General features: G+C 41.1%; 1 protein-coding gene across 1 annotated transcript in view; it reads right to left on the bottom strand.

Moving 5' to 3' along the window:
- The window catches only part of med30 (mediator complex subunit 30), a 35,024-nt gene continuing 16,351 nt past the window's right edge, over positions 1–18,673 (bottom strand). The window contains exon 5 of the mRNA XM_035681630.1: positions 1–840. Coding sequence (XP_035537523.1) covers positions 745–840 — 96 coding nt within the window. The 3' untranslated portion in view covers positions 1–744. The remainder of the gene's footprint in view (positions 841–18,673) is intronic.

An 18,673-nucleotide genomic window follows, 5' to 3' on the forward strand; every position in this document is an offset into this window, starting at 1 on the left:
TTGCGTTGACTTTTTTTAAAAATCACAGCGAGATTTATAGTTGAGCAGAATCCTTCACAAGGTATTGTAATACCATGTCCAATCAGAGCTGAATACTTACGAGTTTACATATTACATCAAATAAAAAAGCAGATCAATATAGTAAGAATAAGATTCATAATTGTGCCACAGTGTATGTCTTTCTTATTAGTTTTTAGGGGCCGTATAAAAACCTTTCAAATTTAGGACTTAACACACTTCTAATACTATGAAATCGACAAGTAACAGATATACAGAATGAAATGATTAGATATAATATATCAATGTGTCTCTACAGGCATAATCCCTCTATTGAGCTAGTACCTACAAATAGATAAAACATAATATATCAACTCTTCTGATTAATTTAGTCATAATGCTGATTGTAGAATATTGAGGTAGACAGAATATTGTCTGCCATCGTCCACACTGATGTCACCGGCACCCTCTCTCCCAGTGTTTTATCGGGTGTCTCCTCACCTCTCTAGCTGTGGGTGTGTTCATTTGTCTCCTCTCTTTTTTGCCTTTATTATTTCACATCTTCAGGAAACGGGGTTGATATTGCCAAAGTCCCCATTTCTTCTGTAAAGTGCAGCCTCTGCTCGTCTGTGGGAGCCTGTCACATGTCCAGTTACCGACTGTATCTTCTTCTCCATTATTTATAGTAAATGTATGAGTGTGTGTGTGTGTGTGTTATATATGAATTTTTATTCGAGCGTGTGTGGCTCAGCTCCTGACAGCCAGCATGGAGTTGATCTCCCAGATGAGGTTGCGGAGCTGGTCCATAATCTGCTTCAGCTGCTGGTTCTTCTGCTTGAGCTTCTGCAGGAAAAAATTACAGAAAGAGAAAAATTACATATTTTTTTATGCAAAAAAACAACAAATATGAAGGTCAGAGTAAAACAATTAAACTACAAGTTTACAAAAGATTAAAAGGTCAAACAACTGACAAAACAAACAACAAAGCAATTACACTTTCAGCAGAAAACAAATCATTCATGGCTTACGGGATATTAAAGTTGCATGTAGCTCTAGTACTGAAAAAGTCCCATGGAGCCAGATTTGAGCTTCTAAACTGTGCTACAAAACAAGTTTTTCCCCCCATCAGCACTTCTTAAGCTCAAGCTATCAACACAACATAAACTTCACATTGCCCAGACCACTGTTAGTCCTTGTAAAATATAATTTACTTAACCATATTACTGAGGAAAAAACGGATTCCAGATGTAATCTCGTCGCTAATGACTGTGCTGTTTCACTGCTGGCATGAGAAAATGAACAGGGAGGTTCTGCTCAGCAGGAAGTCCTATGAGAAACTATGTTTCCCATCTTTAAATTCAGTATTAGTCCAAGTTAACCTGAAAACAATCCAAAGCAAAGTTAAAATATTTGTTGCATAACAAATAATACAATCATTTTAATGTTACTGAAGAGATTTTTAGATGAGTGTCACAACTAATGCCGAAGATGAGTGTGGACAGAAATGAGCTTTTTCCTATTGTCAAACAATCGCCTTTAAAGAATTGAACCTACTAACAAGTATTATCTGTGTAACCAAAGACAAAGACTGATATCCCTCTGTGCCTTAAAAACTCCATTGTCTAAAAACATACAGAGAACACATCAATGTGTCACACTGTTGCATTGGCTGACATGTTTCTTCATTACGATGAACACAACCACTCTAGTTTAGAGTTCGACAGTTAATCCGCAGATGAAAATAATCAAACAGATTCACTATTTACTCCTGTTTGAGTAATATCCTGCTAAAAACTACAGTGCGAGGGTGTAGAGGGAGCATACTGATCCTATTAGTCTACCAGCCAGCTAGGCAGCGTCTATGTGCGTAGTAATTGATAAGCTCATAGTCAATAATAAATAGTGGTGTATACTCAATATATGATAGTAGGATTATATATATAAAATGGCACAGGAGGTTGTGTTGGTGGGGCTGTGTTGCTACACAGCAATTTATAATACTCGCAGACATGATTTTACAAGTTTGGAAAGTTACCGCAGCGGCAACTATTTTATCTTTAGTCACAAATCACTTCACAGTGGAAATACAGCATTCACATTACACAGAAATGTACAAGGGGTTTATGTGTCTATTGTTTTCATTTTGCACACAGTGACAATGCTAACATGCTGATGTTTAGCATGTTCAATAACTTGGTTTAGCATGTTAGAATGCTAACATATGTTAATTAGCATTAAAAACAAAGTACAACCAAGAGTTTTGCATGTATTTGGTCATAAACCAGAGTACTGGATAAATTAAAAAAATGACCTGCAGGTGCACCAGATAAAAAGTGAGGGGATCGCCACAATCCTTAGAGTTCATTCACCCTGAATGTCTGTACAAAGTGTTATGACAATCCATTCAACATTTCAGTCGGAACCAAAGTAATGGACTGAATCACCAACACTGCCATACCCACAGCTACGCCGCTAGCGCTGCCAAATATTAAAGATAAACTAAAAATGGGCCTGGGGTTGAGTCCCATAGACAGGACATTGTTTTATTAATGGATTTTGCTAACAATAAGAACAACATAAAATAACACCTGCCTTTTTCTTTAACAGCATGTTTAGAGTTTGTATTGGACGAGGATTAATAAACGTTTCAAAGCCACATTTTACTTCAGGAATTTCTTTCTCTAACATATAATAGACAGTTTCCCACCTGCCCGCTGACCGCTCAACAAATAGTGCTTTAGTTGACTTCATCACTCCTAGCCTCTGCTAATCGCTAAACCAACACATCTGGCCTGCTCCAGGGGGTGTACAGGTATATCACAGAGGAGCAAACAACCCAATCTCCCTGTCAGTCACTGAGGGCTTTGTCTGCTGATTACCTCTGAATGCTTTGTCAAGATCTCTAAGTCAACAGCTGCCATGGACTGAAGTACCTCATTGCACAAGCTGTATACATAAACAAATAATGGCTCCCGAGCCGCTGCTGCTGAAGAGCCAGAATAAAAACAGGTACAGCTGCCAAATATGTGCTGCCTTTGAACAAGTAACTCGGGCAAAAACATCTACATTTGAAGGTTCAGGTAAATTTAGCAACAGCAGTACATCACAGCTACTTGCTCAGCTGCCTTTCTTCTGATTCATGGCCAGAGAGAGAAAGAGGAGAGCTCTTTCACTCAGGAGCTACTGTATCTGCAGTGCAGTGAAATCTATTAAGATTAAATCCATCTCACTCTCTCGGTAACACTCCTTTAGCCATGACTAATTACCAGCCATTTTTGCAGCGCAGATAACACCTTGAGCAATCGATTTCACACAGCTCTCTTAATATTAACTGTTTAGCTGATTGTCCTTGAAGATATTCCAGAGTGGAACATTTGGAAGCCTTCCAGTCTCTCTCTCTCTCTCTCTCTGTCTCTGTCTCTCTCTCTCTGGGGGGCTCTCATTGCTTTTTAAGCTCTCTCACTCTTTTCTCTCTCTCCTTTCTCCCACTTTTTCTCTCTCTCTCTCTCTCTCTCTCTTTGACTTTCACTTTGATTCTGTCTGTGTCTGCGTCTGTGTCTGTGTGCCTGTGAATGTGTGTGTATTACATGGGCTACGCCTCATTACTCTGACGAGCAAGTCTTGAAATAACTCGGTCATCATCTACTCCGTATTAATGAGATGATTCCACAAGCGTTTGTAATTTCAGTCAAATACTTTTTTAAACAAAGAATACGACACTGGCCCTTTTTTTTTTTTTTACACAAAAAATTGTTGCAATTTTGTCATCATCTCTGTGTTCAAGCATAAACGAGCAGATTTGGCTTCAAAGACTAAATTTGCTGCTTTTGAACCCGGATTCTTCCCCAAAAAGCTGCTTTCTTTGAAACCAGACATAAGATCTCTACATTTTTCACACTGGAAATAATACAACGGAGGCAGCGAAGTCTTCACGGCACATTCATTATAAAAGGCTCGCTGGCATATCTTGATATATGAATAACAAGACTGCTATTATCACAGAAACGGTTCTGCAACCTCAGGGAGACATAATTCCATTCATAACCTCGCAATTAGCGTAACTCTAATCCTTCACACCTATAATACGATGTTTGGAAAAAGAGTATACTACAGAGAACAAAGCAGAGGAAAGGAGCTCTGAACCAGTGCGAGGCTTTCACACACACACACACACACACACACAAACACAGACACACACACCTCTACAAGTATCCAGAGGATGCACTCCCTCATTTCTTGGACTGCCACTCAACGGCCGGGCCCCACAATAATGTTTTGATGCCTTTTCAATCCGCAGTAGGCCTTTTCTGACACGCTCTGACACTGCATCAGCCACGGCAGGGTGGCCAGTCAACAACTCATGAAAGTAAACAAGGAAGCGCTGTCTGAGCTCCTGTCTCCGAAGGCCTCCTGCAGACTGGCAGACTGCCTACCTGCTTCATATAACCTGAAAATGCTGGCAGACAACGGCGGATTGGCGGAGGAGAGAGTGGAAAAGAACAGTGACCCGAGATGGGGTTGAAATGGAGATTGGCGTGCACAGAGGAGATGCAGTGAGATGCTGTGAGCTGAAATGTGTGTGCACACGAGTGCTTGCAGCTGTGTTTATGGTCTGTTGTACATGTCTGCGTGTGAACTTGTAAATGTGTGTCTGCACATGAATAGGTGTGTTTTTATGTTGAGGAGTGTATCGGCACCAGTACTAACCTGATTAGAGAGCGGGTATTGGTCCAGAGTGACCGATCCATAGTTCGCTATTTTGCTCGGTTCAATTTGCTGCAATGAGCTAATGTTGCTGTTGATTAAGGCTGCAACTAATCACAATTTTCATTATCAGTTTAATGTGTTATATTAATTTTGCAGAATCTATTGGCACAAATGGAATATAATAATCATAATAATCGGAAAATAAGTATCACTGTGTTTTAGTTACATTAGAATGAGGCGTTTTTATTGTACTCAATTATTTTTTCTGACCAATAGAGCCTTGCACGGGCTAAAAACTCCAGCCCACCTCCATTAAACTCTCTCTGATGCGCGCACACACACACACACACACCACACACACACGGAACTACTATGGCACAATAAAAACAGGAGATAAAGTTAAATGATGGCTTAGTGTCGTGTTGAGCAGAGAAAAAGCATCACTTCCCTTACATGTTGTGTGAAGTTTCCTTGGGATGTCACTTCTGTCATCTGTCCTACAGCTGATGCTACAACCACTTTAACTATGAAGGCAGCGATTACTGTGAATCAGGTTATTAACAGCGACATTTATGTTGAGCTAACGTTAGCCGAAGATCACTCTACAATTTTGGTTTTTTAAACAGATTTAGACATTTCCTGACTTACGTGAGAAGTTGCTTTGAGACATTACAAGAAGTTGGAGAGGAGCAGCGTCAACAATAATGTGACAAGAAACCTTCTAAAAATAAGATTAAAGCCTAAAAAAAAGATGCGCATGAATGCTCAGCTGACATACAACCTCATTTATCCTGACACAGAGAGGAGGTTACTGATTAAATTAAAGAGATGTGATCGGATCAGGTACCCGGTGTCAGCCCAATTCAGAGCCAAGTCTTGGGCATCTGAAGTAGCATCTGAGGAGAAAAAGTCCAATCAGTGCCTTGCAGACGTCAATTCAGAACGTCGCTGCATGCACATATATTGTGTGCAGGGTCGGTGGCATGTGGGAATCACAGAGAAGTCATGTATAATAACCGCTTCCAACTGGCAGGAAGCTACTCAGGTGCACTTACACCCACATCTGGGCAGAGGACAAGGCCAGGGTGAAAATCAGTTTTTCAAACCACAGGCTAGTTGCCAGCAATGCAGGTCTGCTCACACTGCCCAATTACAAGTGAACCGGGGCTTGTAAACGAAAGTCAGATGGACTCACAAGAAGCCTGTTTATTGGACAGAGTTTTGGCAACCTGTCATCTTGAGAGATTAAACATTTTGGCAATTGGGGGGAGGGGGAAGTCAAAAACAAATCCGATTCCAGTCCATGTAACCTCAGCTAAGCATGATGGATGTGTCAGAGTATCTTTTTTTGCTCATTTCTGATTCATATACAGATTTTGTTTATGAACTGAAATGAGTTGTACTGCAGTTTGACATAAATGCGTTTAGTTTTCCAAGCTTGTGAAACTGTGGGTGTCATCAGATGTTAAAATTCTTCTAAAAACAATTATTTGAATAATCAACAGAAAAATACTCAGCAGCAATTATCATAATTGATTACTAATCAAAATAATTTGGAAAGCTCTCTTTGCCTTATGTTATAGCAAACTGAAAAGATTTGGGTCTGTGGTTTTTTTAAATGTTTTTTGAAGGTACGGTGTGTTATATTTAGGAGGATCTGTTGGCAGAAATAGAATATAAAATTCATAGGTATGTTTCCATTTGTGTATAATCACCTAAAAATAAAAATTGTGTTTTTTCGCTATCTAAAAATTGACAATTAGACGAAGCGGGGACAATGTAAAAATATTATAAATAAATCAAGGGTTATAATAGTGCAAAATTAACTTTTTTGTGCACCAGCCAAATGGCTAATGAATGTCAGCCATCTATAAAATCACAAAAATGTTTCATGTGTCATTCACTACCCTAACTATAAAATTGCTTTTAATTTGTTAGGGTTTCTAATTACTTATTTGTATTTTAATTTACTATGTAAAGCACTTGACTTTCAATGATTTAATATTGACTTTAATTTCAGACATTCAGAAAACACAAAATATCTCACTTGTTTTGTTTATTAATAACCTGTAAAATTGTAGAATTATCTACCATCTCTCACTTTTTCTTCCTGTAGGGACAGTGCTAGCATTGTTATAGTAAGTCTCACTTCTGTCTTTGTCCTCCACTGTCCTTTAGAGAAAAATACATCCCAGAGTCCCATGCTGAGGAGTATAACTCATTAGTATCTGCAGCTTTCATCCCGACAGTATCTGATGCTTTTTTCACCATCAACTTTTAAATAACCCTATCAGTTTGGATTTCTGTGATAAAATAACCAAAGATTATACAGAGATGACTTGGTGCATATCTGAGAAATAATTACGTCGTAGCAGTGGAAGACAGCAGCTCCACCATTAGCTTACTCCTTTAAAAACAGAACAATAGTAAAAGGGACGGAGATCTCTCCGCTACCAGGACATGATGATAGTATGTTTAAATGACATGGATGAAGGGCTGTTATTCCATCTCTTCCATCCTTCCCTGTCTGCCTTTCTCAGATTCCCTTCAACATGCTCCCGTTATCCCTTTCGTCCAAATCAGATCAAAGAAGCTGTCCTCAGTAGAAGGGTGAAAGACATAAGTGAAAGAAGGAAAAAAAAAAAGCTGAATTTTTCATCGAAATCGCTTCATTAAAATTCTGCTCCACTGAAACTTTGCCACAAGAGGAGCTCTAACTAAAGTATCTCTGTGTGTCATGTCAAGACAGATCCTGGCTCGGGCCACCAAAAGACATTCCCTGACCTGAAATCCTTTAGTCACAAAATGTATTCATAGATTAACATCATAGGCCTGTTGCAGATTGATTCAATTAAAAGTGAATGGATTTTTGTAACTTCAATACATCATTGCTCGGCAGTCGTTCGGTGACACATCGGATGCAACAACTCGTAATCTGTTTACACTTGGGATTTTTCAAATGTAGGCCATCAAACAACGGGGTGTCTCCAGGCTTATCAAGCTTGATAATTGGCATCTCTATATTAATTAATTCTGTTGCATTATCTCCACATTAAAGCCGATTGGGGAGGTTTTTTTGATCCATTAAACATTATAGAAAAATCAAGCTAATCTTGTAATTATATTATTATATGAATAAGATGAGGTATTCATCTGCTTTTGAGCCATTTAACCCGTTTCATCTACGATTAAAAACATGACCACCGTGCTCTCCGAGCACATTAAGAACCCTTGCGTTGCTTTCTGATGAGGGGCTTTTGAGATAATGGCGACTTAGAATAAAAGACACACACACACAGAACCAGGAGGAGAGACGGGGAATATAGGAAGTGGAGCGAAAATGTGCCTTCACTCAAGATTCCTCTGCTAATCCGCCCTGTCGCTGGCGACTCAAATCGCAGCTTTGACTCCGACGGATCTGGCTGGGAATTACAAGTGTAAGTGTCTGTGAGTGAGGAGAAGGGATTAGGTAGAGGAGAGGAGATGGCGAGGAGAGGAAACAAGACAGAGGAGGGGAGGGGAATAGGAGAGGCAATGGAGGAGAAAGAGGAGAGGAAAAAGTCGTAAAGAAAGAAGGAGAAGACAAGAGGAGAATATAGGAGAGGAGGAAAGGAAAAGAGACCAGAGGGCAGGGGAGAGTAAGAGAAGAGGAGAGGAGAGAAAAGAAGTTGAAAGAGAGGACAGGAGAGGGGGGAGGTAGAGGAGAGAAATGGAAACAAGACAGAACAGAGGAGATGAGAAGAGACAAGGGGAAGAGGAGAGGGGAAAAAAGATGGGAGATGAGAGTGGAGGGGAGGAGATGGAGGAGATGTGAATGCAAGAGAGGAAACAAGGAGAGGTGAGGACAGGAAAGGACAGGAGGAAGTGGAAGAAGAGGGCAAGCGGGGAGACCATAGAAGAGGAGATTAAAGTAGACGGAGAGGTGGGACAAGGAGAAGAAGAGGAGATGGAGAAGTGGATGAGAAGAGGAGGGAAAGAAAGGGGGTGGGGAGGAGAAGATGACGAAGAGGGGAGAGATGAGAGGAGATGTGAGGAGAGATTCTTTAAGCTGTGCAGCCAATGAATCCCTTATCAAATCTTTCATTCACAATCTCTCTTAGATCGTCTACTGACACTGCAGGCATCAGCAAAGTAAAAATAAACAAAGAAAAAGACCGCCTGAACTTCAAAATTAAAAAGTTTACCAAAGTCAAGGAAACAACTACTAAAATGCAATAATTGCCTGAGGGGTATTCACAAGAAAGGGGGCAATGACAAGTCAATTATGTTGAACTTCTATCTTGAGAAGGACCAGTGCTCCGCCTCAGCCTACCGCCGGTGTTACACTGTATTCGGTGACCCGTCAGATTGTGTGACATTCAGGTGACATTATGTGCACCATGCATGCAGAAAAATCAGCGATGTATTTAGCTGATAGTTGCTGAATGATAAGAGTACCTTTCCTCTGTGTTGGTTTTACTTTAGCTTCTGCAACTGTAGCACAGCCGTCCAGTGAGGAGCACATGCAGTTTTAATTAATGTCACAGAGCAGTGACAAAATATATGGTGAAAGCCCAAACACGAGCACAAAGCACAGCAGAATCTCTGTGGTTTAGATATGATATAGAGACATACAACATTGTAATGTGCACCAAACAGAGTAGCTAAAAAGATTTGTTAAGTGATTTTGATTCAATTGAAACCCCTCCCTAGTGGAGAGGAGAGGAAGACATGAGACTGCCTCTCTTATAACACACCTGTATAACTAATATCATCAGTGCCAGAGATGAGGCGGGTTGAAACCTTGATCACCATCCACACACTCAACACCCACTGCTCTACTTTAAAATGCCTTAAATTACCATGAACAAAAACAGTTTTCACATGGTTTATAGAAGCTGAAGCAAAACCTCTTGCTGTCCTCAGACAGCGAGACAGAGAGTCTTGGCACAAACGCAAGTCAATTTTAATTAAATTCTATGGTTTATAATAAGTGTGACAAAAACTTGGAAAGAGCCTCAGCTATGTGGAAAGGTGCTTTTCCAGAAACCAGCCATCCCGTAAATTATGCAAGAATGAAAAATGTACTCCAACGGAAATGCAACTCCATATTAGGGAGAAGAATTAGAATTAGGACATACCCAACTCCAAGGGCTAACATTTATAGTAATGAGCGTGTCTAGAGTAAGAGCTAAAAGCACCCAAACTACCCTCAGAAACTGCTGTATCCTTGTCCATAAATCCACATACTGGTCCCCATTGGGATCAAATTGTCGCTACCTTAATCACTTTTTAAAATATTTTACCTAGTATGGAAAAACCCCTTGGTGCAAGCTATGGGAATCGTATTATCTCCACGCTGTTTTACATTATGCTGTACGAAAATAAAATCGGAGAAAAACATTCCGACTCAAAGTGGTGATTATATATGCTCCTGTACTGCCCGACTGATCTAAGTCAAACATGTTTAAATACTGGTGGTAAAGATGGGACAACGTCTGCTGTCCACGGTAATACAACATCACATGTATCGGTTCACACTATGTCTGCAATTCGCAGTTCATTTTAAATTAATAAATATTATTTTGAACGTAGTCAGTTAATTGTGAGTGCTCCCAGATTGCACTTCAGCATGATGAGTAAGTGAGTGAAATTAAATGTCACTGCCCACTCAGGGACTCTGAGGAAACCTGTAAAAAGCACAAGTGAGTTGGGGGTAAGTAAGCTGCTTACTGCTCTGTGCCCTGCCTGGGGAACCCTGTGACGCTAAGTGGGCCCTGGTTTACCATCTGACAGTATACTCACAGGGAGCCGGGCCAAGCAGCTTTAATTTGCCTGACATCAGTTAAAAAAGCCTTAATTGACTTTATAAACTTTATGGCTTTTTCTCAACGGGAAGGTTTAAGTGCCAGTGCGTTCTGTGTTTGGCATGGGCTTTCCCAGGGGAATGAAGCTCTTTAAAGGGATTTTGAAGGCAGATAAAAGCCTTCTCTTCCAGGGGTGGCAGAAATACAATAGCTATGTTGTCATCCTTGCATACACCTACCAACGGGGTCCTTTCAATACGTCCTCAGCATTGAGGTGGAAAGCCTGCTGTGTCAGCCGACTGTTGCAGAACGGTTGCGATCGATTTAGCCTTTTAGAGGTATCGGAGGCTAGGTGCCCCCTCGCTCTCTCCTAAGCACTTGAGTCTCTGCCAGGTAGCCCCATCGATTGCACTTTCCTTTGTGATTTGGTTCCCAGTGATAATAAATGAGGGGCAAGAAGGTTGGAGTGCTGTTGCTTTAAAAGCAATGATGGGCAGCCATGCAAGTGACTTAAGCATCAGCAAAGTTGCACATCAGAGCAAAATCCAAGGAATACAGCTGTGTTTACTGGGTAGGGCTAAGTGATATATGAAACCAAGAAGATGTCTATTTCACTGCAGAAGTCACGTATTACAGTAATTACCCACTTTTGCAAACCTGAGAACATACAATAAGCTCTTGTGCCTGAGAGTATATCTAAGTTCATACTTAGTTCAGGAGAGCAAAAGGGTTAATTTGTACACAGCAGCATATTAGCGTGAGCAGCTGATGAGACTGATAGGGAGAATGAAATTCAAATCACAACCATCTTGTTTCTGAAATCTAGTGACTGCATATTAAAGCGTGGATAAACAGACATATAGTCAAAGCCTTCAGCTACAAGTAGAGCCCGACAAATATGTGATTATTGAGGGCAAAACAATATCAATAGAGGATGACGATACATCTGATATCTACACAAACACTTTCTTTGGTTATTTAAGAGACAAATCTGCAGAGGCAGGATACAGTATATTAGGTTGAACAAATATATGATGACACTAACCTTTCCCAGTGATCAAGTCATTATAAAAAAATAAGGGGAAAAGTATAAATAGTGATTAAAAAACAGCTCCCATGAGGACTAATAGGGAGACTTGCAGTAGATAATAAAGGAAATGGATCATCCTAACTGCAAACTACCACTGTACCATTCGCAGCATATACACCACTGGGTTACCAGTGATTTTTCTTTTGGAAAATATCTTTAAATTGTTAAAAAAAAAAAAAAATAAAATAAAAGTTGATATCTGCCATGTCAGCCTATAGATACATTGGTCAGGCTCTAGTTACAGCTTCAACTCTACATCAGTCAGCATTAAAGAGTGTCAAACGACTGAGGCTTCGTACTCACTCTGTTTAATTAGAGGACTTTCCTTTTTGACATCTACGCTGCTAACTAGCTAGCTTCTGGCAGCCACTAAAGAGGAAAGCAGTGCTCAGTGTGAAAGTAGCTGCAGAGAGTGGCTGCTGCTTGAAGGCTTACTTGGAGAGTTGATTTGTAGACTGGAGTAGATGATGAGGGAGTGTGCGTGTATTTGTTTCTGTGTGTGTGTGTGTTTACTGCTGTACTGTGTACTTGTACATGTGAGCACGTGTGTACACGCATGCATGTGCGTGCTGAGAGCTTCAAGCTAGCATCTGCAGAGTGATACCCCGCCGTCTCAATCTCGGAGCAGACAGGACGTCTTTCTTTCATCTCTCTTAGATGTCTGTCAAGAGCTTAAATCATCTGAGGCCAAGCTGAACACCTCCTCTCACACTCTAAGTAAACATGATACTTCAAGGGTTTTTAATGGGCAGTGGAGGGTCCCTATGAGGCTGAAAAAACCTTTGATTTAAATGTTCTTCAGGTTCCAACAACAGTTCTTCAGATGTCAAAAGCATCTTGTGACTCAGTCATGTGTTAAATTGGTACAAACACTCAAACAGACTTAAAATCAGCTCCCTTATGGCACCAATCCAACAAAGTAATATTGGATCTAATTACCTCTATCGTTTTAAGAGTGAAGAAGTGATGGTGGGAGAAAGAGAAAAAAGGAGACAGGCAGGCAGATTTCTAGAAAGATAAAAGATAGGGAATTCCAATTTAAAGCCTCCAATCCACTCGCAGGAGAGGTTGTTTACTGAGTGCAAGGAAGAGTTGAAAAGAGAACAAGCATGTTACTTCTGCTTCACCCTTGTCAAAACTCTAAATGAACCCTGCACATACACACAAAGCAGTTTCTCAAGTTCAAATGTAAACATTTCAGCCAGCACCTGAGCAAGCAGCTTTACCTGTACGACGTAAAAAAGTAGAATGAAAAGTGATGACAGGGTTTGAAGCACAAAAACCATAGCGGGCTTTCAGGTGATGTAACACGCCCTTTGGCAGTCACAGCGCAGATCCTCAATCAGCTCATGACAACAAACTCTGACCGCAGCTAAATCTGGAAACAAATGCCTCTATCAGATGATTCCCTTACACAGCACACCAGAAAGCTTGTTGTTGTTTATTCTTTACTCCCTGTTTTATTAGTTTGATTGTAGTCACCATATTTTGCTAAATATCGGCATCGGCCATTGAAAAACCCATATCGGTCGACCACTTCTAAGCACCTAAACTACTGCCTGTAACCCACTATGTAGGTTATAAAACAACTACACCATACCCTGTCCACTCAATCCTGTGGCATGGTAGTGCTGTAACCCTAAAATATGATGAAATTAACACCGTTCATCCATGTTGCCTTCACTGTCTCATTTGAGTAACAAGCCAGCTTCATTGAAAGGCAGTTGCATTTCACAAAGTCACCAAACAGCCGTACCATACATCTATAGTATCGAATCAAAAATGTCACATTACTTCTGTTCCACATTTCGCATTTGTCAAGATTACAACAACAGCCTAGTTTACTGATAGCGTAACAAGGCATGTATTTTAGGAACAAGTGACAACCTGTTGCTTTTACACATTGATAATTCTGACCACTTGGTAAGGAGTTGTTAGCCTGACACTGTTTTGCAAAAAAATTTAGTCTGGCAGAACTGCACCCAAAAGCAATGGGGGGGGGAAGACCAATTCAGAGGTGCCATTGTTTTCACCAGAATAGCAAGTCATAAGCCGTATGGCTTTGCAGCATACTTGTTAAAACTACCATGTGTTTTGGTGAGAATCCTTGAAATTTAACAAAACTTTGCTTCCACTGAAAACTCCACAGGACACATTTGATTTGAAAACAATTCCTTGGCTGAGTGCCACTGCAGATACATACGGAGGTGAGCATGTAACTCTGCCCAACACTGCACCAGTGGAGGTGGTACATCCCTGGATAAGACTTGGAGAGAAGCCAGAGACTCTGACCTCCTCCACAGAGACTTGGACTCCAGATTGTGTTAGGAACGGAGGAGGAAGACAGGGTATGTTTCAAGCACTCCACAGTCCCACCACTTCTACATCTACTGCCACCTCAATAAAAACCTGTGTGTTTCAACCATTATCCTCCATGTAGGATATATAGGAGACATATGTAATATCAAGTGGGAAAAATCTAGAGAACCTCAAGAATGACTTCATATATGTATAATGTATAATAATGTAATAATGTCATCCTTTCCCACATGTATTTCAACACTGACTGAAAGCATCAAGGACACACTATACATGATATCTATTTTAAAAGTTAACCTTGCCTTAGGGTTTAGTATATGTGATTATTTATGCAGTTTATTTCAAACAAACGAGAGACTAAGTCAAAGCTGCTTTCCTCAGGCCATCAGGATGACCAAAGTGAGACCGACAGTCCAAAACCCAAGGATACTCAGTTTACGCTCAGACGAGACAAAGAAAAGCAGGAAATCCTGACATTTAAAACGCTGGAACAGGGGAATGTTTGACATTTTTTCTTGAAAAATTACTATAACGATTAATCGATTATCAAAATAACTGCAGATTGCTGTTCTGTCAATTGGGTAATCGTCGGGTATTTGTTGCAGCTACAAACATTTTCACTACAAATAATAATTATGTATGTAAAAAATAAACCTTTAAAACTACTTTAAGAAAAGTACAATTTTAAAAAAGTGAAGAATTCTACAGAAATGTACAGACAGTGGCTTACTTCTTATTTCACTTTCTTTCTTTATTTTCGTATATATGCTCCCAGTGGATTCTTGACGACCTGAGAGTGCTCCAGGTCTAGGCTCCTTTAAAACTAAATTAAAAACATCTCTTTACTGAAACCTTTGGTCTTTTATGTGAACTTACCTCTGTTTGATGAGTATACAAGTCTGCATCCTACATTTCTTTTCCGCTCCAAAGCAGTCTCAAAGGCATCAGAAAAAGCTCGCCTTGATGTGTGCCTTTGACTTATGTTACACAAGTGACCTACCTACACCACACCTGGCAAATTATGTGCACAATACTGTCTGAGAAAAAAGGACCTAACTTCCATCTCGCATTCCTTTCATGTAAACAATAGTCTTAGACGTTGCATAGTCAGACAATGGTTTTTAAAAAAAACCTCTCGCCTTTAATTGCTTACATAACCCTTAAACACTGTAGCATAAAGCAGAAATAATTGGGGTTGCACTTGACACTAAATGCAACAAAATACCAGGAAAACAAGTATTCTCCAAAATACAGCTCTGATTCCTCCTCCGCAAGAGCTTTGCGGCTACACTGCCCCTCTGACCCCAGCAAAACAATTATAAAGCCCATGGCATACAGAGAGCCTCTAATGGGCCACATATGAGGCTGCTAATAAGACAGAGGTACGGGAACCTGCTGTGCACAGCCTACTAATTCTGGAGCCTGAACATAGAGGTGGAGGATGGAAGGGAACGATGGAGGGATGGAAGAGAAGGAGAAAGGTAGAAAAAGGAAGGGAGACAGAAAAGGGAGGGGGAGTGGAGCACAGCAGGGGGACGTAACGTCCGTGGGAGTAGAAAGATAGACAAGCTGAGAGAAGAGAGATGGGGAAGAGGAGGGAAACAGGGAATCAGAGAGCAAAGCGAGAGAGATGGAAAGAGACACAGAGAGAGAGCATCTGCCAACCAAGCTGCATCCCTCTCTCCCGGTCTTATTACAGTTAGGAGGTTGCGTTTGTTTATCATCAGGCCTCGGCAGACTCCCCGCCTGCTCTTCAGATAAAACTAACCGCCAGTGCCACTGGAATTCATTATACACGCCGAGCCGGCAGCTAGCTCGCACACAGGTCTGGAGAGGAGAGAAGAGCAGAGCCAGACAGCGGATGGCTTTTCTATTTGAAATTACAAACATCCCCCTGTTTTAATTTCTCCCTTTCTCATTTGAATAAAGAGGACAGACGCGGTAATTAACGGGGTATTAAAAAAGCAAGGCAGTGTGCAGTGTGAGGAGGAGGAGGGGGAAGGGGTGTGAGGAGGGTGTGGGGGCATGGGAGAGCGAAGCAGCAGCACCAGAGTGGGAGAGATAGTAACTAAAAGACGGGAGAGAAAGAGAGGAGCTGTGGAGAATTAATAACAGGCCAGATCTCTCCAAGGCCTCCTTAATGGGCTGTGACAGGAATTTATTCACACTTAGGCTGGTATTAAATCAAACGCGAGGCGAGTGGCAGTGGCAGGCTGCAGCAGAGGGGTGGGGCAAGGAGGTTGGGGGGGGCAGGTGCAGCAGAGAAAACGGCGGGGGTCTGCCATGTCGCACAGGTCCGGCATTACAACCCCCCTCCGGGGCGGAGGGTCATCTGCAAAGCCCTTGGGATAGATACAAGGATGGAGAGATGGAGCGAGCACAGGATGTATGAAGAGAACAAACGATGAGTGATGTGCCAGTGACAAGACAGCCTGTCCCACGCCCCAGATGGAATGATTATCAAGTAGTCCGGAGAGCCGCTATGAATCATGCTTCCTCCATTCTGCAAAATGCACCGTCACTCAGCCAGACAGCCAGCCAGCCAGCCAGTCAATCAGTCAGGCAGGCAGAAAGGAGGCTGATTCCCACAGACTTGGATGGCACTTGCTACAGACAGCTGGCGAACATGGAAAATGCACAAAACACAAAGCTCCGTCCAAATTAGCGCTCGGTGAAACATTCTGCTGGCGAATTTATTCTTCATATTCTTTGTTTTCCTTCATTAATTGGCGTGTGACCAGTAATGTAGGATATTCATTGGGGCTGTAATTTGTGGTCACTTGGGTGTCACAGAATTTGGTCTATTTTACTGGAGCAGAAACAGTGTGGATGACTGGGGGACTCTGAATTGATATGCACAATCACATTCTACGGCACCAGAGGTCTGCAGCACAGAGATTGAGCAATCGCAACCCATTAGGCACCAATGAATTATGGCTAATGCATCTTAAACATTTATGCAAACGCTGTTGACTTTCGCACATGCCCACGTAAACTCCGCATACACACACACTCACATCTGCATAATCTACAACTCACTACGTACTACATGCATGAGAGGGAATATTAAGATACGACATGCAGTACAAGAGCATTGCATAGAGCCAACAAAAATGCACATTACATTCAGGCAGCCTGTACCCTGAAGGGTTACGCACATTCAAAAACACTTATTCAAACACGTATTGTCACAGCAACATGCTTCCTAGTAAAGACACTTGTGGAGAGGGATGAGAGTGATGCCTCCCTCTTCCTCCCCCTCCAACGCTGGGCAGATTGCATCACCATCCGTCAGCCAGACTCCGACAAACAGCAATTACCCCAATCGACAGATAACGAGAGCAAGGCTATCACTCACAGCCAGGACACCCCATAAAGCAGCCAGACATTACCATGGAGGAGTCATTCATCTGCCTCTCCGCCAGCCATCCCCCCTTCCACCACCACTCCATCCTATTCTGATCTTTACTTCTACTACCTGTTCAACGCCAATCAGCTTGGGGGGTGGGCTTCAGGCTTCAAATGAAATATGATGTGGGCCTGGGGTTATGGGGAATGGCATGGAGCTGAAGTGACAACTACCTTGAGGGTCAGGGTCACTTCCTTTCCGGTTTAAGATGCAGTTAATTTAAAGGCAGCTAGATGGTGTCTCAGAGTAAATGACAACTGCAGAATAGGACGTCAATAAGAGTGTTTTTTACACTTGACTGAGGTGGAAAAGTTGATGTATCGATAAAAATGCAAGGTCAATAAATCATGACATTTATGAGGCATGGGAGTTAAACGACCATTGAAGCTTCTACGTTGGAAATGAAAAACAGCAGAAGATGGAGACTGTAGAGTTCCTAAACTTAATACATGAAATAAACATTAATAATATTTCCATCATGTCGCTATTTTAATTACGTAATTTTTTCGCAGCAGCTTCTTCTTCTGCAATGGTTTCAGGGCACCCGACAGCTGTCAGTGCGTTGAACTCCTAATATTCACATAACATTAATGCTGTACTTTCCTTTGCTGATTTTATTGAAATTCAGTTTAACTATGCTGCACTTGCACGACATTATTTGGAAGGAAACAGTTTTGATAATAGATGAAGTTAGTTAATGTTGTTTTTTAAGCAAAAGTGGAAAACAAAATCTGTCCTTGGTTTTCTTTCTTTGTTCTATAATAGTACACTGAATCTCTATGAATTCTTGACTGCTGGTTGAATCTGAAGAAGACACCTTGGGCTCTTCGAAACTTTGCTAAATATTTTTCACTATTTTCTGACATTTTTTTTAAATACTTTTTTGACCAAACGATGAATCGAGAAAACAATCAGCAGATTAATCTCTAATGTTAATAACCCTTAGTTGCAGCTCTAATGGCAACAAGAAGATGCCTTATTACTCTCCAGCAATCAATAATGTGTTGCCACAACAAGTCAGAGTCTCATAGCTAATTGAACTAGTTCTAATGAGTGCCTTGGTGACAAGATTATTGTTTTATTAAGGGGATATTAAATCAAAATCAAATTGGGTCATCGCCACTGCTGGTATTGTCATCACATGAGGGCCACTTACAGGCCCGGCACCACGAGGGGGCTCTTTTTAAACTGATGTAACTGTTACATGTAAACTATCGGGCCGCACTGTCCATAGTACTGAAGCGGAACGGAGGAGATCAACAGACAGACAGAACCTGTTTCTTTTTGTGGTTATAAATAGAATAGTGTTTTTATTTTAATTGTATATAAAGGGATAGTTTACATTGGTTTTAAATAAGAAAAAAT

The sequence above is a fragment of the Morone saxatilis genome, unplaced genomic scaffold (genome assembly GCF_004916995.1).
Source record: "Morone saxatilis isolate NCDOM2014 unplaced genomic scaffold, NCSU_SB_2.0 Contig9, whole genome shotgun sequence".
NCBI lineage: Eukaryota > Metazoa > Chordata > Actinopteri > Moronidae > Morone > Morone saxatilis.